This window comes from Zalophus californianus, chromosome 10 (assembly GCF_009762305.2).
Source record: "Zalophus californianus isolate mZalCal1 chromosome 10, mZalCal1.pri.v2, whole genome shotgun sequence".
NCBI lineage: Eukaryota > Metazoa > Chordata > Mammalia > Carnivora > Otariidae > Zalophus > Zalophus californianus.
Window position 1 is genome coordinate 44,827,426 of NC_045604.1, and position 21,159 is coordinate 44,848,584.

The following is a 21,159-nucleotide window of genomic DNA, read 5'->3' on the forward strand; positions in this document are numbered from 1 at the left end:
CTTGGTATATAATCTCTTATTAATTTTAGTCCATCCAGTTCTCATACCCCAAATTAATACATCAACAAATTCTGGCAGTTCTTTCTTAAAAATATATCCAAAATCTACCATTTCTCACCACTTCTGCTATACTGTCATTACTCCGGTGTAAGCTACTATCATCTCACTCCCTGTACAATCACAGCCTATGAAGTAGTCCTCCTTTATAACACTTACCACATTTATTGCTGCTCAATATTTTATATATTTGGTTGTCTTTGATTGTTTCCTATCTTCCTTCCTCCACTAGAAAATAACCTCCATGAAAGCAGGAACTTTGCTCTTTTTATTGCTATTGTCCCAGTGTCTAGCTCGGTACCTAGTACTTGGTCTTAAATAAGTATTTGTTGAATGAATGAACTCTCTTAGACTGCTCAGTTCTTACAGCAGAAACTTGCTAAATAACATTTTAAAGAACATAAGGATATGCTACGAGCAACCTTCCAAGAGTTTCCAAAAGAAAATTAGGATGTCTGCAGAATCTATCCACTTGCAAGATTTATTACTATCTCCCACTCTTTACGCTGTAACTATATATGCATCTGCAGATAGAGAACACTCACAGGTCTGAAGAGGCACTCCGCCAAGGCTATGAATAGCCTCCTTACCTTTTAGTTAAATTCTTTTTCGTGTATATCCTCCCCACCTCTCCCTCCAGCCACCTTTCAACCCTTCTTTTTCCTTACATTAATGGTGGAGTAAAGAATTACCAGAACTAATTGAATTTTCTTTTTAGGACATTTTTAAAGATGTTCTTAGTTACAAGATTTGATCCTGAAGTGCTACATATTTTTTTTGAAAGATACTCCATTATTTTCCTGTAATCAAAAAATATTTCTTTTCTCCAAAGGTATATTCTTTATTACAAATGCATTTAGTGACCATTATTTTATTTGAGGCCTGAAGTCTAATAACTGGTAAAATAATTTCTGTCATTTGGTCTCCCTGCATATCAAAATGTGTGTCCTCATACTACCTCCGTTGGAAATCTGAGGCTGGTGAAACCCCCAATTCCAGCAGTGTCTTGCAACTGACACAGCCTCAAAAAAAAAAAAAAAGCTTACAGTTTATTTTGGCAGAATGGCTTCCCACTGGGGTGAATGGCCACACAGGCACTTAATTATTCACTAATCCAACCCTGGAACTTTAGCTGCCTTGATTTTTTTTTTTTTTTTTTAAACTAGGAAGGCATTGGCATGATTCCCAAGGAAGTGGTCTATTATCCTTGAAACTCTTCTTTAGGATTGAGCCTGTGGATGAGTAAGGCTTCTTTGGTACCTTGGGCACCAATTTCACTTTGCATTGTGTTCAGAGTTACATTATGATGTGCTGTTCCAGTATATCATAATGAGGCAGATCAAGAAGTGTTTCATTCATTGCTAAGTCTACAGTATGTACCAGTTTGGCCATATGGAAGAGGACAGGAGATACTGCTTTCTGTGGGTTGAATTTTAACCCATGATGCATTTTATTTTAACAACATTTAAGTTAAAAATAATGTTTTCAACTTGCTTGTCCTCTGTACCAATCTTCAGAGATTACTTAGTCTCTGTTACAGGATCATCACAAAAAAATGAATGCTAAGATTTATGGAAGGCATTATATAGCTTGGAGGGAGGGTAGTAGCCAGATAATGTTACCTATGTGTTTGCCGCAGGCTTTTTCAAGTGAGCTTTATTAAACTTCGGAATTACTCTGTGTTCAGTATGTTGAGGTCCTCTCTGAACAGTTATGAGCAGGAAAACCTGTTATAAACATTAACTTCCTTACTGCTGATCAGCAATTATGATTATTACTGATTTCTTTCTTTAGGTTTTTCCTTTGAAATGTAATAAACTTGAGAACCTGAACTTCTTATGAATACATAGGTTATGTTTTTCATATATGGATTTTTATCAAATATGAACTATAAATAATTTTATTATCTTAAGTTATTTTAGATTTATGTGATGAAGCATCGCTACCAAATATTTCCAAAGAACTGAGCTTTAAAAAATTTTACATGTGGTTTCTGAATTAAAACTTCAAGCTGTAAGCTTGTTAGAAGTTAAGTGAGATTATAGTATTTTAGTGGTACCTCATTGTTCTCAGCATCTTTACAGTTGTGTGTGATTTTTAAAGTAGAGCTTTGGAACCTTTTGTTGTGTTCTTGCTGTTAGATTGAGAAAGTGCAGTCTGTTGACTTAAAGGCAAAGTAAACATTTTTAGGAGTTTATCAGTGTCCCATAAAAGAAACAAACAAGAGGTCTTGATGGCATTACTTTAAACATATGTTAAAAATAGACCAGAAGCGATCCTGAACAAGAATCTTTGTAAGCTTTCCTTAGTGTGCTTTCAGTAACAGAAGCAGATAAACTATTTTATTATGTAATTACTGAGAAAATTCACTGGTAGTTTTCCCCCACACACAACCAAATAGGGGCTCTGAGATGGGAAGTTCCATTTCATTTTTGACAGGGTTTCCCTCAACTCTGAAGACAAAACCCCTTTTACAACTCTGAGCTAATTTTCAAATATTAGTTTCCCACATGGGTGTTTTAAGTAAATTTGAAAGTGTTTTGCTGTTTATATTAAAGAACTCTGGAAACAAATATGAATGAGGTGGAAATTTCTATCCTAAAGTTGAGTATATGGGCTAGAATTCCCAGTTTACCTTGGAAAAAACTACACATGTACGCACGCACACACATGTATGTTTCTGATTTAAACAATATCATATCTTAAGAAATGGGAACTGTGTAAAAGTTGCCTCAATAGGTTTTTTTCCTTCCATCTGTGTCCCATCCTTGTCATACTCTGCCAGCTAGGGATATTTAAAGAAAATTATTTTTTTTAAGTGTTTTATTTTAATTTCAGTTAGTTAACATACAGTGTTATATTAGTTTCAGGTGTATAATACAGTGATTCAACATTTCCATACAACACCCAGCGCTCACCACAGCAAGTGCATGCCTTAATCCCTATCACCTATGTAACCCACCCCCAACCCCTCCCCTCTGGTAACCATAGTTCTCTATAATTTAAAGTCTGTTTCTTGGTTTGTCTCTCTGTCTCTCTCTTTTTTCCTTTGCTTGTTTGTTTTGTTTCTTAAATTCCACATATGAGTGAAATCATGTGGTATTTCTTTCTCTGACTGACTTATTTTTTTTTTTTTAAAGATTTTATTCATTTATTTGACAGAGAGAGACACAGTGAGAGAGGGAACACAAGCAGGGGGAGTGGGAGAGGGAGAAGCAGGCTTCCCGCGGAGCGGGGAGCCCGATGCGGGGCTCGATCCCAGGACCCTGGGACCATGACCTGAGCCGAAGGCAGACGCTCAACGACTGAGCCACCCAGGTGCCCCTGACTTATTTTTTTAATAAAGATTTTACTTATTCATTTGAGAAAGAGAGAGAAACAGAGAGAGCACAAGCAGGAGGAGAGGCAGAGGGTGAAGCAGACTCCCTGCTGAGCTGGGAGCCCAACTTGGGGCTCAGTCCCAGGACCTGGAGATCATGACCTGAGCCGAAGGCAGACACAACCCTCTGAGCCACCCAGGCACCCTTCTCTGACTTATTTCACTTAGCATTATATGCTCTAGCTCCATCCATCATTTTTTATTTGCCTTTTTAAGAACGCTCCTCTGGAGGTTACATTTTACCGAATTACTGAACACAAGCTTTATTGCGTAGGTAATAAGGATTTTTAGTTTCTGGTAAACAAAAGCTAATAGCACTTTGAAGTATCTAGGAGATACTAGATTTGGTAGATTATTTTCCATAACAAGCAAACTGAAACCCTTTATAACATTGATGCTTGATATATAACTTTACAAGAAAAAGTTTTCTCTCTACATTTTTCTCTTAGCTTCTACTAAGTATCAGAATACATATTGAAAGCCATAAAAATATCTATACTCATATCTAATAATTCCGACCTTGGAAAGACCGAACAGAAACAATTACCTACAGAAGAATCATCATCACATCTTTATTAGTGCCCTTCTCCCCACGAAAGGCCTGAGAGAACTCTATAGGAATAGGGGAATGATTGGGTAAATTTTGACTCAATGGATAATATATAGCCATTTAAAGATAGTAATGATGAACACCATGTAGAAACATGGAAATGTTTATTATCTATTTTTTTTGAAGCAAATCTGAATACCATATTGTTCCACTCTATGATACCAAGTTGGAAAATGAATACTCAGGATCCATAGACCATAGGTGCACTGAACACTGTTAGTACACCATTCTGGAGGTTCCTGAATACAGTCTGATTCTATCATGTGTGATATCAGGAGAGATGGGTAAATCCAAAAGAGGACTGAAAGTCAGTAGATGGCTCTTATTTGCAGGATTTTCTATATGAGACAACTTTAGATGTTTATATTTGAGCCTTCAGACATTTCCTTAGTCAGTATTATGGATATAATGTTATTACCTACCTCTTCCCCAAGATTTTACAGTGTTTGATCTTATTATTAATTGAGTGACTGTGAATCCTAAATGTACTGTGGCTTTATTTTCAGGATAAGGGAGATCTTGAAGGCATCTCGAAAATTGCAAGGTGATCCAGATTTGCCAATGTCTTTTACTTTGGCCATAGTGGAGTCCGATTCCACAATAGTCTATTATAAACTTACTGATGGATTTATGCTGCCAGACCCTCAGGTCAGTTTTGAGGCAACTATCAGCAAACAGTTAAAAAAAAGAGGAAAATGATAACATGATTTTAAGTGCAAATCAAGCCATTTAGCTTCCTTTGCCATATGAAAATTTAAGAAAATTATGACCTGATTTTCACACCTCAGAAACTTGGCTGTTTTGTTTAAAGTAATATGTTCCTAGTTTCTACAGAAATAATTAGACTTTTTTTTTTACTCTTTGGAGAATTTCATAGTCTCCCAGAGTACTTCATAAATTCTTGATATTGTTTGAGAATTAACTGAGGTGGAATGTGAAGGCTTATAATAACTTTAGCCAAAAGAACACTTCTTTAGAAAATGTTAAATTGGTTGACAGTTTGACAGGAACCTTTTAATAAAATAAATGTGTTATGTATGATTTCCTTATATACTTTGTTGGTGTATTTGGGATAATTACATTAAATATCTTTCTGATTTTGCTTTTAAATTACCTTATTTAATATTGGGGGAAAAGTCCATCCTGATCTTTTTTTTTTTTTTTTTTTTTTGTGTGTGTTGCAGAATATTTCCCTTAGAAGATGACACCTATACTTCCTGAAGCTTACTGTGAGAGTGGATTTGAGATCCGTCAGCCTGGTTCATCTTTTATCTCAAGAGGTGGTTAGGGTTGACTTAGCTGGTCCTATTCCATAAGTTTTTCTTTTTGAAGAATAAAACTTTCCCAGATAGAAGAATTTTTTTGTTGATAAATATAGGGTAGTTGCTCTAGAACTTTCTTACCTGGAGACAGTTTAATTACAGTTAAATACAAGTTGATGCTTAGGATGTGTTCAGAGGGGTGGAACACGTGTGTTTCTTCTGTCATCTGCCACTCATAGCTGCCTCATTGTTCATTGCTGCCACTGCTAACACATTGTTGAGACTTACCTTTCTCTAATTCAACCCTCTCAGTGCCTTTTGGCCACTACAGCTAGCCTGCGGTGGTGTTTCATAGATACCTGGACACTTGGAGAGTTTGCTCAGTCTCCTTTTAAATCCCCAATAGAAAGTAACAGTTTTCTTTCTATTGGTTTTTATGTGGCATTTACTGTTGACTTTAAGTCAAAAGTAAAGATATGCTCATCCAGAGTATAAAATTACATCCCTGTCAGACTAATAGGGACCAGAGGAGTGCTACCAATGAGTTACTTCCTACCTAAGTAAAGGAAGTACGGGGCCTTCCTTTCCATTCTTATTACCACCACCCTTATTATATCATGGTTAGAATATTATGTGAGATGGTGAGAAACGGTGTCAGCTTTAAAGACATCTTTATTAAGTAGACCCAGTTATTCCACTTTTGTTAATACCTCCCAGTTATGTTGCCTAAAGTATAAAAAATTATATGCACAAAGATTCCAAGTGACATTAATTGTAATAGCCAAAATAATAATCACTTAAAAGTTTTAGGAAGGGGTCACCAAACTTTTTCTGTAAAGGGCAGAAAAGAAATATTTTAGGCTTCGCAAACCATACAGTCTCTCTTAAAACTTCTCAAATGTGCCATTTGTAGTACAAAAATAACCATGGACAATATGTAAATAAATGGGCATGGCTGTGTTCTAATAAAACTTTATTTACAAATGCAGGGCCATAGTTTGCCAATCCCTGGTATAAGGAAATAGTTAATAAACACATATAGATAGCCAATGAATGGTACATTATGTACTCATTAAAAATTAGTAATGAATAAATGAAAAACATGAGAAAATAATTAAAAAAGCAAGATATGAAAGTGTGTGAATGGGTAAGTTCATGGCTATAAATAACACACCAAGTATATAATAAAAGGGTGACAAAATAAATTACTAACTGTTCTTATAATAGGGTGGCAGAGCAATAAATGGATGACTTTGTCTTTCTTTAGTATTTAGTGTATTTTTTCTTTATTTGTATTACTTTTATAATAATGTTTTAAAATTAAAAAAATATCTTGAGATCTATATTAGTTTCTGTCATTGCATAATATTACCACAAACTTAGCAACTATAGCAACACACATTTAATATCTCAAAGTTGGCTTCAGTCAAGCCAGTCTCCACTGAGACTTGTCTGGGCAAGGGTCACCTTCCTCCCTCATGTGGTTGTTTGAAGCTTTCAATGCCCTGTGGGCTGTTGGACTGATGGTCTCAGTTTCTAGGGGGCTGTTGGCAAGAGGCCACCCTTCCACTCTTTGCCACACGGGCCTTGCCAGCACAACTGGTTGCTTCCTCAAAGCCAGCAAGGGAGACAGTTTCAGCAAGATGGATCTCATAATCTTAAGCAATGTAGTCAGGTAATCCTGTCACTTTTGCCATGTCCTATTGGTTAGAAGCAAGTCAAGGCTAACTACTCTAGAAAACAACAGGAACCAAGAATGGAAAAATGGGAAAAAGTAAGAACATTATAAAATGGTGTAAAGCATCATTCTCGGTCTGCAGTAGTTTTTGACTCCTTTCCTTTGCTGATATTTGAATTTCACTTTTATTCTTGATGGAACATCTTGGCAATTCCTTTGGACTCCCTCTGCTTTCTCAGAAGGTCTGAAGATGTACCCATTCAGAACAATGTGTGTTTCTGTGACTCTGGTTGGCACTTTGCAGACCTAAGGATCCTAAAACAATTTATGATCAATTCTTGGGGTCTCTGCCATTTGATTCCTTTTGAAGCTTTTTATCACAGTGCGAGAAAAACAGTCTGCATTTTCAGAAAGAAATTTAAGACTTAATGAACATTAGATTTGTATGTCTGATCTGGTGACCAGTGAGCCCCTAGGTAACTACAAGACCAGAAGTATCTTCTGGAGTTGACTCAAAAAGAGCGTTCCCACAGAAATCCTTAAAATTAGGCCTCCATCTCATTGTATGTCCTGGGGTATCTCCTCTGTTTCAGAATGTTCCTTGTGTACTTCACCAAAGCTATTCGGCCCAAAGCCAGCCCGATACCTGTTAATATGAATAATGGTCCAGAACAGTTTGGAAAGGGAGGCAAGCCAGCTGTGACTGTCTCAATAATAGGTAAAGTGATTTCTCTTGTATGATCAAGTAACTGTGGAATTGCAGTTAATTTTGTCTCTCGTTAGACTGTGGGCCGCTTAAGAACACAGCAAGGAACCAAGTCTTTACTTACATCTGTGTATCCCACCACCTTCCACAAATTCACACACACTAGACTCTCAATAAATGTTTAGTGAATGAATGAATGTAGATTGTAGACTTGTTTAATTGCATAGTAGCTTTTACTCTTTGCCTCAAGGCAAACTAAAGTGATCCATTTGGACACCAGAGGGCAGTGCTAAATAAGCACCAAATTTTCAGACTCAAGGAGTAGGTTGGTTAGCTTGAGAAGTGGTGCTCTTGAAAATTTATTTTCAATCTGTGGGAAATAGGCATAAATAAAAATATAAATAAGTTTTATGTGCTAACATCCCCCCTTCTCCTTTCTGGCATGCCTCTAAAATTATACTTTACTGACATTAAATATGTGGCTTGATTCATGCTTTGCTCAAAATATAGATCTATATTTAACAATAAAAGCTTGTTTGGGGCAAGGGTCGGTGGGATGGGTGTTTTTTCTAGACTGTGGTTTTGTTCATAACCATATGAAATGATGTATTCCATTTTTTTTCTTGCAAAAGCCTAACTTACTAAACTTCGGGATCCTATTCCATAGCAAGAATCCCCAGCTCTGAAACGCTGAACTGGCTACATACCGGTGGTGAAAGACATAGATTGCTGCCGTCATAAACACAGGCTTTTCCCATAACAGGAGCCCTCTCTGGGTGGGAGCAGGAAGGGGGGAAGGACATTGCTGACTTCTCTCTAGCGCTGTCTTTGCCTTTGCTTTTTGGAGTCCTTAGTCAGTGTCCCCTCTGCGCTGGAAGGGCTCAGTGGAACAATGGGTGATCTAGGTCTCAGGAGTCCTGACTAACCTATTTTGCTTCCCAGGCCTCCGGGCCTTTCTAGATGAATGTGTTCCTAAATGGTATCGAGCTCTTGTGAAGAACACGAGGGCAGAGGCACTTTGGAATTCTAAGCTCTACTGAGAATAGCCATCTCTGACAAAGTTCATGTAGTCTGCATTATTTTTTAACTGAAAACTTTTATATGCCTGGAACCAAATGACTTAACCAAAACTTCATGGTGTGTCATCTTGTTCTAAGCCTTTTCTGTTCTGAATTCCTCTCTGAGGTCACATTTTCCACTGCGGCCCTAGCAGGAGGCCTTTTACTGGTGCAGCCCAGTGTTCCTGCCAGAGCCTAGAGCTCTCTATAGAAGCTCTTTATTCAGCTGCCGTATTTATGTTTAATGTGCAGAATGACGTTGTATCTGAACAATTAGTACCATTTTCCTTTCTTTCAGACCAATAGCTATTCCGGTCCTTACCACTCTCACTCCTGCAGCCTAATCCTTTTAATGATCTTTGAATAAGAACTGCTTGTGCTTACAAAGGAAAGAGGAGAGAAAAATCATGGGACTTACTGGGGAGGTGTACTCATAAAATGCTTAGATGATTCTGCAAAATTAAAAACCAACTTAACCAAAATCAAACAAAGATTGGCTTTTTAGGTTTCTGGGTGACTGAATGGAGGTAGTATTAGGAAGTATTTAAGTAAAGTTCACTTCATACATTTATTAATTATTTGCAGACATTGCTGGGCTCCTTCTGTGTGCTTGCATGACTAAGGTAAATGCGGGATACAAAGGTTAATGAGATATGACCTGTGCCCTCAAGGAACTCAGATAAGCAATACAACTCTCCTTAACCAGAACTCTAAAAGGGTGTCAATGTGAGTGAGGAGCACCTGTCATGCAGTGTATGTTTATGAAGTTCATGCATTTTACTTGGTGGTAAAGGGGTTCAACAACTTTTGGTAAATTAAACTGTTTTCAAACAATCATGGTATGTATATTTGTCCCAAAGGACTGAACACTGGAAGCATACAAAGCAATATTATACAATGCTTCTCTCAGGACTTACTGTCTGGCTAGAAAGGAGAAAAACTATGTGTATGAGATAATTTGAGAGCATTTCAAGGCAGTGTTATCTATGAATGCTGAGTTACCATTGTGTAGAGCTGATATCATGTACTTGTTATTATTAACTTATTATCCTCATTTAATAGATGGAGAAATTAGCACACCAAGTCGTTAAGCAATGGCTTCGTGTAGTAGCAGGTGAGTGGATAATGAGGGCTAGAACCAGGTCTCCCAACACCTAGCTCACTGTTCTTTTCAGGATACCATACCACGTATGGTGCAGGGAAATATATTAACATCAAAGAACCTTTGGGAAGAAAAAGGTAGCTCCAGTTAGTCCTGGAGGGAGTTGGGAAGTGATTTAGGTAGGGATCAGTTAGATTAACTTCTTGTACTCTTGAACAAATGTGTGAAAATGTCAAGCTGTTTGTAGATAGTTTGGGAAACCGTATTCATAGGCAATATATTTACAAAGTTTTATTCCAAAGACCAAATACATTCATGTCCATGCTTTTATGCCGACAAACTTAAAATTACGTTTCATGTTAAGGGAGAGAGAGAAAGAGCTCAGGAAGGTTCCCTGCTTGTTGGAGCTAAATTTTGTGCTGGCACAAAGCTTAGACTCTAGGAACTTTTAAATGATGGTTTCACACTCGATGAGAAAGGGTCTTACACCCTAAATATCCCCCTAGTCCTGCTTGCTGTTGCTTGAAATCCTACCATAATTCTACTTCTTAAACATGAAACTTTGATCCAATTTAATTTGACAGTTTTATAGCACCCCATGGGGTAAGGCACAATACTAAGATTTGAAGAGACTATAAGCCCAAATATTTTATTATTAGACTCAACAGATAAAATTAATCTGATAAATTGTTAAAAGAATTTCTAAATGTTTATTCTCAGTTTTTGTACTTACTTCATTGCAGGTTGGCAATATTTTGTGGATTGATAGCCTGTGCAGACCACACTTTGACTAGCGTGTGTTAGAGCTCAGGTGAGAAGTGATGAGAGCTTGAACCCCACCAGTAGCCTAGATATATTAGGATGCACTAGATTATGATGCTGTTGGTTCACAACCCAAGAATTTCCCTGGGAGAAATCTGAAACTGGCCCCATCCACAGGGGGTAGGGAGAAAACAAAAGAGAGACAGACCACTCCAGATTGGTAAATGGCAGTTTTAATAAGCAAGGGAACTTAAATATAGGGCTTATCTTGGGTGGCTGCAAGATGAGTAGGTCTCCCCACCCACCCTGCCAGAATCATAGACATTTCTGTAGAGGCCTGAACTTGATTCAGTCACATCTACCGTTCAGATAGTTTCAATAACACATTGCTCTCTCAAAGTCGCCTCCTTGAAAATGACTCCCACTGTGGGAATGGTGGGCAGAGTGTACATGCCAAGGATAAGGGAGAGGGTGAGGAGCCTCCGATTACCTTGGGTCCAGCTCTTGGGTCAACCAGTGGTCATGTCCTCTTGATGACATGCTGTAATAACCAGTGAATTAGTTTAACAAATGTTTATTTCTTGCTCACATTACAAATCCATTGTACATAGACTTTAGAGTCCTTGCTCTGGGAATCAAGTCAACAGAGCCTCTGCCATCTGGAATGTGGTCAGGTCCAGTGGCAGGAAGAAAAAAGTGTGGTAGTGTCACATACTGCAACTAGATACTTCCACCAAAAGCAACATATATCACCCCTGCCCAACTTCTCTCAGCCAAAGCAAGTCATATGGCTGGCCATGATCAACTTTAAGAAGGAGAGGAAGTACAAATTGTACCATGTTCCTGGACTGAGAAGAAGAAATAGAGAACAGCATTTCCAGATAAGAGGAAGGAGAGGAGAGATAGCAAGGAGGTCGGCTTAACAGCTGATTAGCTGTGGAAAAGGGGCGGGGGGGGGGCATTAAACCTCAAGCTGTTCTGAGTCTGACTTTAATGTGAATGAGTTTCAGGTTACAGTGGGAAGATAGAGGACATTGCAAGAAGGACAGGGTGCTAGGCACACCCAAAGTGGGAAAAGGGCCAACTTAGGAGACTGGCAAGGAGGGGAGAGCTTGGAAGACAAACTTTTCCCCACTCTTCTGCTCAGGTTCTGGATTTAGTATCTGAGCTAAGAAGGGAGATATGGTATGTTATCAGGAACCTAGGATCACTGTAGACCTACCCTTATCCTCTTCCACGGGTTGTTACACAGAATATGTTGCCTGGTCTTTTCTTTAGTTCCTAAGAATGAAAAAAAAAAAAAGAGCACGTGTGCTTACAGTGTAGGGGGTGTAGTTGAACCCTGTGAGACTATTTCTGAAGGAAGCTAGCTAAACATGGGTAAATGGATGGGGCTGGGTTTGTGAGAAAGAACCCAGGGGGCTTCTTTTCTGGGATGGAGAATTATCTAGTGGGATCATGAACCTGAACTATTTGGATAGATGTAGGGGGCTGTCAGGGTACATGAGCATGGGATGGGGAGAGAAAATTGGGGGGTAGATACCAGTCCTTAGGGTTTCTCACCAGTCCTTGCTGGCATCTACTGAATGGAGCATCATGCCGCAGTGACTGTGTTCCATACAAGTCACCAGTGTGTCTTCCCAGTCCCTGGCCACAAGATCTCCCAGCTCTGAGTTTCTTTCAGATACTCCTCTTGGGCGCTTGGAAAATATTTGGTTCTATCCCTGAACTCCGTGGGCAAGTGGGGTAACTTTCAGGCTTCCTTGGGTCCTCTTCATCTAGACACGCTTTCTCAGCCAGGCTCTCTTCTCTGCTGACTTCCCCGAATGTGGGGTAAGTGACCCTAAGGGCCTAGGGTCTGTGAGGCTTTACCTGAGCCTGGAGGCAGCAGCCAGAGGTGAGAGGCTGGGTGCTGGCCACAAATTCCCCTCACAGGGATGAGGGAATTGGCACAATTACCTAGAGTATCTATTGTGTCTCCTCTGCCCCCAGGAACTCAGCCCGATGGGACAGGGTGCAGGGAACAGAACACAGGTCTCTGCTTAGTGACCCATTCAGTTGTCTAGCTCTTCTGCTTTTGCTCTCCCCTCTTCCTGCAATTTCCCCCTAGTTTCATCTTACCTTAGGGGTAGAAAAACTATAACCATTTCCAGATCTATTTTTCTTCCAAACATATTGTTTTTGCCAAGATTTCAGGTTTTGAAATTCAAAAGGCAAGAATTTGCCTCTTTTGTTCTGGAGTATAATCCCATCCCTGAGGCAGCATGCCAAGAAATCCTGTATGGGAAACAGTTCACAGGTAACAAGAATAACCAAGAAGGGAAAACATACCATTTAATATATCAAAATATTATCCTGTGACAGTCACAAACAGAAGGTGTTAATTAACATTAACATGCATATTTATACTCACAGGAACTATCTAATTTTCTGAGTGTACATCTTATTTTACCCATCAAACTCCATCCTACCTATCAGTGCTGCAGTACTTGGCACAGAGTAGGAGCTCAGTAAATGTTTTATTGGATAGCATTCAAATGCTCAGAGACAAACCACTCCTCACCCTGTCATATTCTTGCCATTAGCAGGACAGGACACAGATTGGCTGCCTCTCTGCCCTGTCAACCGCACGTAGAAAGAGGAGCCCTAAGTTCCTTGGGCCACCAGAGAGACCTCATCCCATGCTGTATGCTCTTGTAAACGTGCTTATGCTATGAGATCTATTATATTTTGATCCTTTGCCTTAGTAATTTTGAGAAATCAAGACAGGGATTTCTAAACAAAAGTATATCTGCCTGAAAAGCTTACTTAGTATTTTATTACACATTCTGTTCTATGCTAAAGCTATTCATTTTTATTTATCTAATAATTTTGGGGGGAAACGAAGACATGTGAACACTGCTAAATTTAGAAATTCTGCTTAGAAATGGTAATTCCCAACTCAACTATAAAATTATGGTGATTATACTTCTCTTAATGACTACAGAGGGGATACTGTGATTTTATAAATGGGCAAAAATTGGTCATCTCTTCTCTCATCCCCTATTAGAAAATGTGGTTCCTGTAAATATAATCATGTAGGTATGCTTTTCCTGGACTGCAGGTTCTCATCTTAATCCTTCAGGTTTAAATGAGTGTAATTCACCCCCATGGGACCTTGCTATTCCACTTCTGCAAAATGAAGAAGTTACTGCAGGCACTCCCTGAGATAGAGTCTGTCTCTGCACTTTGGTGGGCCTCCCTTTTCATGAACTCCTTCGTCACTCTCTCCCACCTCCCCCTGGTTTTGAAAAAACTCCTTTCATCCTGGGCTTTGATAATCCATCATCAGAAATGTGCTCCTTTGAATTTTTGAGGCTCGGGATTGGAAGGCAGAGCTTTGACTTTAGACCATTCAGGGCGATGTGGGAGAGTTATATAATTTCCTTGAGCCTCAGTTTCTCTTCTGGAAAATGATGGACAGAGTATGTCCTTCTAGGTTGTGTTTTCCTCACACATTGAAGTGCTTGTGGGGGATAATGGAGCCTGGTATTCCCTTCCCTTTGCAGTCTCCAAGCCCTTCCTGTTGAGGGGCACACTGCCACGTTAGGAGGGAATATATGATAACCAGCTGAGAGCCAGGCCTCCAAGAAATGGAACCCAGATGTACAGGAGGGTAGAAAGAAGGTGCGAGATTAAGTGGGAGGTCACCAAAGATAAACTCTGCCCTTTGAAAATGTTACCAGGCCTAACCCTGCTGCTGCTATAGCTGCTGGTGGTGATGATGATGATGATTGATGATGATGATGATGATGATGATGATGACAACGACAATAAAATTTTTTGGTCCCATTTTGGGAAACCCTTTGAATTCAAATAATTGCACAAGAGTAAGATTAGCTATGTAGTTGGAAGCTTACATCAAGTAGGGGAAGTTTCCACTGCAGGGGAGCTGTATTGGGACAATTCATGGGGAGTAAAAACAACCAAGTTAAACTTAGCTCAACACGGCACAAAAGCACATTGAAAAATACCCTCTAAATAGAAGCTGTACTGTTCAGGGTGGGTTTAAGTCATGGAACCTGGCATGGAGCCTTCTGTTGATGGTGAGTATTGGGCCTCTTCTTGAAGGAATGAATAAGTAAAGAAACATGAAATAGTAACAACTTGTATCTGTATAGCATGCTTGCTTACTTTAGAGTGGAGGATGTATGGGGTTTTATTTTGTTCTCTTCTGTATTCCCAGAGCTTAGAATATTGCCTGACACAGAGTGGGGTTCCAAAAATATTTGTGGAAGGAAATAAAAAAAAATGAATACATAAAAATAATGTCAAGTGATGATAATACTTGAAGAAAGTAAAACAGGGTAAGGGAACAGGGTGCAATGAGAATGCAACTCCAGGTAGGCTGGTCAGGAATGGCTTTTTTCTGCACACGACATTGGAGCAGAGACCAGAATCCAGTGAAGGAGTGAGACATGTAAATAACTGGAGGATTAGCCCCTTGTATACAAAGGGAACAGCACGTGCAAGTGTCCTGAAGTGAAAGCATGATGAGTGGCATCTTAGATTCTGCATTTCTTTTTTTTTTTTTTTAAGATTTCATTTATTTTTGAGAAAGAGAGAAAGAGCATAAGCAGGGGGGAGCGGCAGGCAGAGGGAGAAGTAGGCTCCCCACGGAGCAGGAAGCCCGATGCGGGGCTCAATCCCAGGACCCTGGGATCATGACCCCAGCCAAAGCCAGACGCTTAACCGTCTGAGCCACCCAGGCGCTGTAGATTCTGCATTTCTTTTCTTTTCTTTTCTTTTTTTTTGGTTAACTTCTTTTTAAATTTTTTTATTGTTATGTTAATCACCATACATTACATCATTAGTTTTTCATGTAGTGTTCCATGATTCATTGTTTGTGCATAACACCCAGTGCTCTATGCAGAACGTGCCCTCTTTAATACCCATCATCAGGCTAACCCATCCCCCCACCCCCCTCCCCTCTAGAACCCTCAGTTTGTTTTTCAGTGTCCATCATCTCTCATGGTTCATCTCCCCCTCCGATTTACCCCCCTTCATTCTTCCCCTCCTGCTATCTTCTTCTTCTTTTTTTTTTCTTAACATATATTGCATTATTTGTTTCAGAAGTACAGATCTGTGATTCAACATTCTTGCACAATTCACAACGCTCACCATAGCACATACCCTACCCAATGTCTATCACCCAGCCACCCCATCCCTCCCACCCCCCCACTACTCCAGCAACCTTCAGTTTGTTTCCTGAGATTCAGAATTCCTCATATCAGTGAGGTCATTTGATACATGTCTTTCTCTGATTGACTTATTTCACTCAGCATAACACCCTCCAGTTCCAACCACGTCATTGCAAATGGCAAGATCTCATTCCTTTTGATGGCTGCATAATATTCCATTGTGTATATATACCACTTCTTCTTTATCCATTCATCTGTCGATGGACATCTTGGCTCTTTCCACAGTTTGGCTATTGTGGACATTGCTGCTATAAACATTGGGGTGCACGTACCCCTTCAGATCCCTGCATTTGTATCTTTGGGGTAAATACCCAGTAGTGCAATTGCTGGATTGTATAGTAGCTCTATTTTCAACTGTTTGAGGAACCTCCATACTGTTTTCCAGAGTGGTTGCACCAGCTTGCATTCCCACCAACAGTGTAGGAGGGTTCCCCTTTCTCCGCATCCCGGCCAACATCTGTCATTTCCTGACTTGTTAATTTTAGCCATTCTGACTGGTGTGAGGTGGTATCTCATTGAGGTTTCGATTTGGATTTCCCTGATGCCGAGCGATGTTGAGCACTTTTTCATGTGTCTATTGGCCATTTGGATGTCTTCTTTGGAAAAATGTCTGTTCATGTCTTCTGCCCATTTCTTGATTGGATTATTTGTTCTTTGGGTGTTGAGTTTGATAAGTTCTTTATAGATTTTTGGATACTAGCCCTTTATCTGATATGTCATTTGCAAATATTTTCTCCCATTCTGTCAGTTGTCTTTTGGTTTTGTGGACTCTTTCTTTTGCTGTGCAAAAGCTTTTTATCTTGATAAAATCCCAATAGTTCATTTTTGCCCTTGCTTCCCTTGCCTTTGGCGATGTTTCTAGGAAGAAGTTGCTGCGGCTGAGGTCAAAGAGGTTGCTGCCTGTGTTCTCCTTTAGGATTGTGATAGACTCCTGTCTCACGTTTAGGTCTTTCAACCATTTGGAGTCTTTTTTTTGTGTGTGGTCTAAGGAAATGGTCCAGTTTCATTCTTCTGCATGTGGCTGTCCAATTTTCCCAACATCATTTGTTGAAGAGACTGTCTTTTTTCCATTGGACATTCTTTCCTGCTTTGTCAAAGATGAGTTGACCATCGAGTTGAGGGTCCATTTCTGGGCTCTCTATTCTGTTCCATTGATCTATGTGTCTGTTTTTGTGCCAGTACCATACTGTCTTGATGATGACAGCTTTGTAATAGAGCTGGAAGTCCGGAATTGTGATGCCGCCAGCTTTGCTTTTCTTTTTCAACATTCCTCTGGCTATTCGGGGTCTCTTCTGGTTCCATACAAATTTTAGGATTATTTGTTACATTTCTTTGAAAAAAGTGGATGGTATTTTGATGCAGATGGCATTGAATGTGTAGATTGCTCTAAGTAACATTGACATCTTCACAATGTTTGTTCTTCCAATCCATGAGCAGGGAACGTTTTTCCATTTCTTTGTGTCTTCTTCAATTTCTTTCATGAGTATTTTATAGTTTTCTGAGTACAGATCCTTTGCCTCTTTGGTTAGATTTATTCCTATGTATCTTATGGTTTTGGCTGCAATTGTAAATGAGATTGACTCCTTAATTTCTCTCTTCTGTCTTGTTGGTGTATAGGAATGCCACTGATTTCTGTGCATTGATTTTATATCCTGCCACTTTACTGTATGAGTTCTAGCAGTTTTGGGGTGGAGTCTTTTGGGTTTTCCACATACAGTATCATATCATCTGCAAAGAGTGAGAGTTTGACTTCCTCTTTGCCGATTTGGATGCCTTTGATTTCTTTTTGTTGTCTGACTGCTGTGGCTAGGACTTCTAATGCTATGTTGAATAGCAGTGGTGATAGTGGACGTCCCTGCCGCGTTCCTGACCTTAGGGGGAAAGCTCTCACCTTTTCCCTATTGAGAATGATATTCACTGTAGGTTTTTCATAGATGGCTTTTATGATATTGAGGTATGTACCCTCTATCCCTATACTCTGAAGAGTTTTGATCAAGAAAGGATGCTGTACTTTGTCAAATGCTTTTTCTGCATCTATTGAGAGGATCATATGATTCTTGTTCTTTCTTTTGTTAATAATATTGTATCACGTTGATTGATTTGCGGATGTTGAACCAACCTTGCAGCCCAGGGATAAATCCCACTTGGTCGTGGTGAATAATCCTTTTAATGTACTGTTGGATCCTACTGGCTAGTATTTTGGTGAGAATTTTTGCATCCATGTTCATCAAGGATATTGGTCTGTAATTCTCCTTTTTGATGGGGTCTTTGTCTGGTTTTGGGATCAAGGTAATGCTGGCCTCATAAAATGAGTTCAGAAGTTTTCCTTCCATTTCTATTTTTTGGAACAGTTTCAGGAGAATAGGTATTAATTCTTCTTTAAATGTCTGATAGAATTCCCCTGGGAAGCCATCTGGCCCTGGGCTTTTGTTTCTTGGGAGATTTTTGATGACTGCTTCGATTTCCTTAGTGGTTATAGGTCTGTTCAGGTTTTCTATTTCTTCCTGGTTCAATTTTGGTAGTTGATACCTCTCTAGGAATGCACCCATTTCTCCCAGGTTATCTAATTTGCTGGCATATACTTGCTCATTATATGTTCTTCTAATTGTTTGTATTTCTTTGGTGTTGGTTGTGATCTCTCCTCTTTCATTCATGATTTTGTTGATTTGGGTCATTTCTCTTTTCTTTTTGATAAGTCTGGCTGGGAGTTTATCAATCCTGTGAATTCTTTCAAAGAACCAGCTCCTAGTTTCGTTGATCTGTTCTACTGTTCTTTTGGTTTCTATATCTTTGATTTCTGCTCTGATCTTTATTTTTTCTCTTCTCCTGCTGGGTTTAGGCTTTATTTGCTGTTTTTTCTCCAGCTCCTTTAGGTGTAGGGTTAGGTTATGTATTTGAGACCTTTCTTGTTTCTTGAGAAAGGCTTGTATTGCTATATACTTTCCTCTTAGGACTGCCTTGGCTGTGTCCCAAAGATTTTGAACAGTTGTGTTTTCATTTTCATTGGTTTCCATGAATTTTTTTAATTCTTCTTTAATTTCCTGGTTGACCCATTCATTCTTTAGTAGGATGCTCTTTAGCCTCCATGTATTTGAGTTCTTTCTGACTTTCCTCTTGTGATTGAGTTCTAGTTTCAAAGCACTGTGGTCTGAAAATATGCAGGGAATAATCCCAATCTTTTGGTAGTGGTTGAGACCTGATTTGTGACCTAGGATGTGATCTCTTCTGGAGAATGTTCCATGGGCACTAGAGAAGAATGTGTATTCCGTTGCTTTGGGATGGAATGTTCTGAGTGTGTCTATGAAGTCCATTTGGTCCAGTGTGTCATTTAAAGTCTTTATTTCCTTGTTGATCTTTTGCTTAGATGATCTGTCCATTTCAGTGAGGGGGGATGTTAAAATCCCCCACTATTATTGTATTGTTGTCAATGTGTTTCTTTGCTTTTATTATTAATTGCCTTATGTAATTGGCTGCTCCCATGTTAGGGGCATAGATATTTATAATTGTTAGATCTTCTTGTTGGATAGACCCTTTAAGTAGGATATAGTGTCCTTCCTCATCTCTTATTACAGTCTTTGTTTTAAAATCTAATTTGTCTGATAGAAGGATTGCCACCCCAGCTTCTTTTGGTGTCCATTAGCATGGTAAATGGTTTTCCACTCCCTCACTTTCAATGTGCGGGTGTCTTTGGGTCTAAAATGAGTCACTTGCAGACAGCATATTGATGGGTCTTGTTTTTTAATCCAATCTGATAGCCTGTATCTTTTGATTGGGGCATTTAGCCCATTTACATTCAGGGTAACTATTGAAAGGTATGAATTTAGTGCCATTGTATTGCCTGTAAGGTGACTGTTACTGTATATTGTCTGTGTTCCTTTTGGTCTATGCTGCTTTTAGGCTCTCTCTTTGCTTAGAGGACCCCTTTCAATATTTCTTGGAGGGCTGGTTTCATGTTTGCAAATTCCTTTAGTTTTTGTTTGTCCTGGAAGCTTTTTATCTCTCCTTCAATTTTCAATGACAGCCTAGCTGGATATAGTATTCTTGGCTGCATATTTTTCTCGTTTAGTGCTCTGAAGATACCATGCCAGTCCTTTCTGGCCTGCCAGGTCTCTGTGGATAGGTCTGTTGCCAATCTAATGTTTCTACCATTATAGGTTACATATCTCTTCTCCCGAGCTGCTTTCAAGATTTTCTCTTTGTCTCTGAGACTCGTAAGTTTTGGGTGTTGACCTATTATTATTGATTTTGAGAGGGGTTCTCTGTGCCTCCTGGATTTTGATGCCTGTTTCCTTCCCCACATTAGGGAAGTTCTCTGCTATAATTTGCTCCAATATACCTTCTGCCTCTCTCTCTCTTTCTTCTTCTTCTGGGATCCCAATTATTCTAATGTTGTTTCGTCTTATCGTATCGCTTATCTCTCAAATTCTGCCCTCGTGATCCAGTAGTTGTTTATCTCTCTTTTTCTCAGCTTCTTTATTTTCCATCATTTGGTCTTCTGTATCGCTGATTCTCTCTTCTGCCTCATTTATCCTAGTAGTTAGTGCCCCCATTTTTGATTGTACCTCATTAATAGCCTTTTTGATTTTGGTTTGGTTAGATTTTAGTTCTTTTATTTCTTCAGGAAGGGTGTCTCTAATAACTTCCATGCTTTTTTCAAGTCCAGCTAGTATCTTTAAAATCATGATTCTGAACTCTAGGTCTGACATCGTACTAATGTCCGTATTGAGTAGATCCCTGGCAGACAGTACTACCTTTTGTTCTTTTTGCTGAGGTGATTTTATTTGTCTTGTCATTTTGTCCAGAGGAGAATAGATGAATGAGAGAACAAAATGCTAACAGGTTAACAATGTCCCCAGCAAGTTTACTCTAAACAAATCAGAAAAAACCTGAAACCAGGGGAAAAGAAAGGGAAAGAAAGAGGAAAAAAAAAAGAAAAAGATAAAAACAAACAAAAACAGAACAAAACAAAAAAAACAGAATATGATCAAATATGATCAGGCTAGTGCACAGGTCTGTGCCACACACTAGATTTTGGGTGTATTTTGGTCTGTTAGAAGAAAGTGCCTCCTAAAATTTTAAAGAGAGAAAGACTTATATATGTACAAAATAAGGGTTGATGCAATGAAGGGTTGGAAGATGACTGTAAAGATGAAAATTATAAAATATTTTATAAAAGGAATTGATAAGAAGTTGTTTGAAAAAAGAAAGAAGATTTTAAAAAAAAAGGGAGAGAATGTGATCAGGCAGGAGACTAGAACAAAGCCATACACTAGTGATTTAGGGTACATTTTGATCTGTTAGAAGA

The 21,159-nt window shown here is 39.1% G+C and overlaps 1 protein-coding gene across 5 annotated transcripts in view; it reads left to right on the forward strand.

Moving 5' to 3' along the window:
• TSEN15 (tRNA splicing endonuclease subunit 15) overlaps positions 1–21,159 on the forward strand; it is a 156,403-nt gene that overhangs the window by 18,911 nt on the left and 116,333 nt on the right. For 4 of the 5 annotated variants that reach the window (XM_035722476.1, XM_027613009.2, XM_027613008.1 and 1 more), the window contains exon 4: positions 7,580–7,704. In XM_035722476.1, coding sequence (XP_035578369.1) covers positions 7,580–7,704 — 125 coding nt within the window. Of the gene's footprint in view, positions 1–4,552; positions 4,695–5,230; positions 6,652–7,579; positions 7,705–21,159 lie in introns of those variants that run through there. The other variant, XM_027613010.2, reaches the window with a different exon arrangement.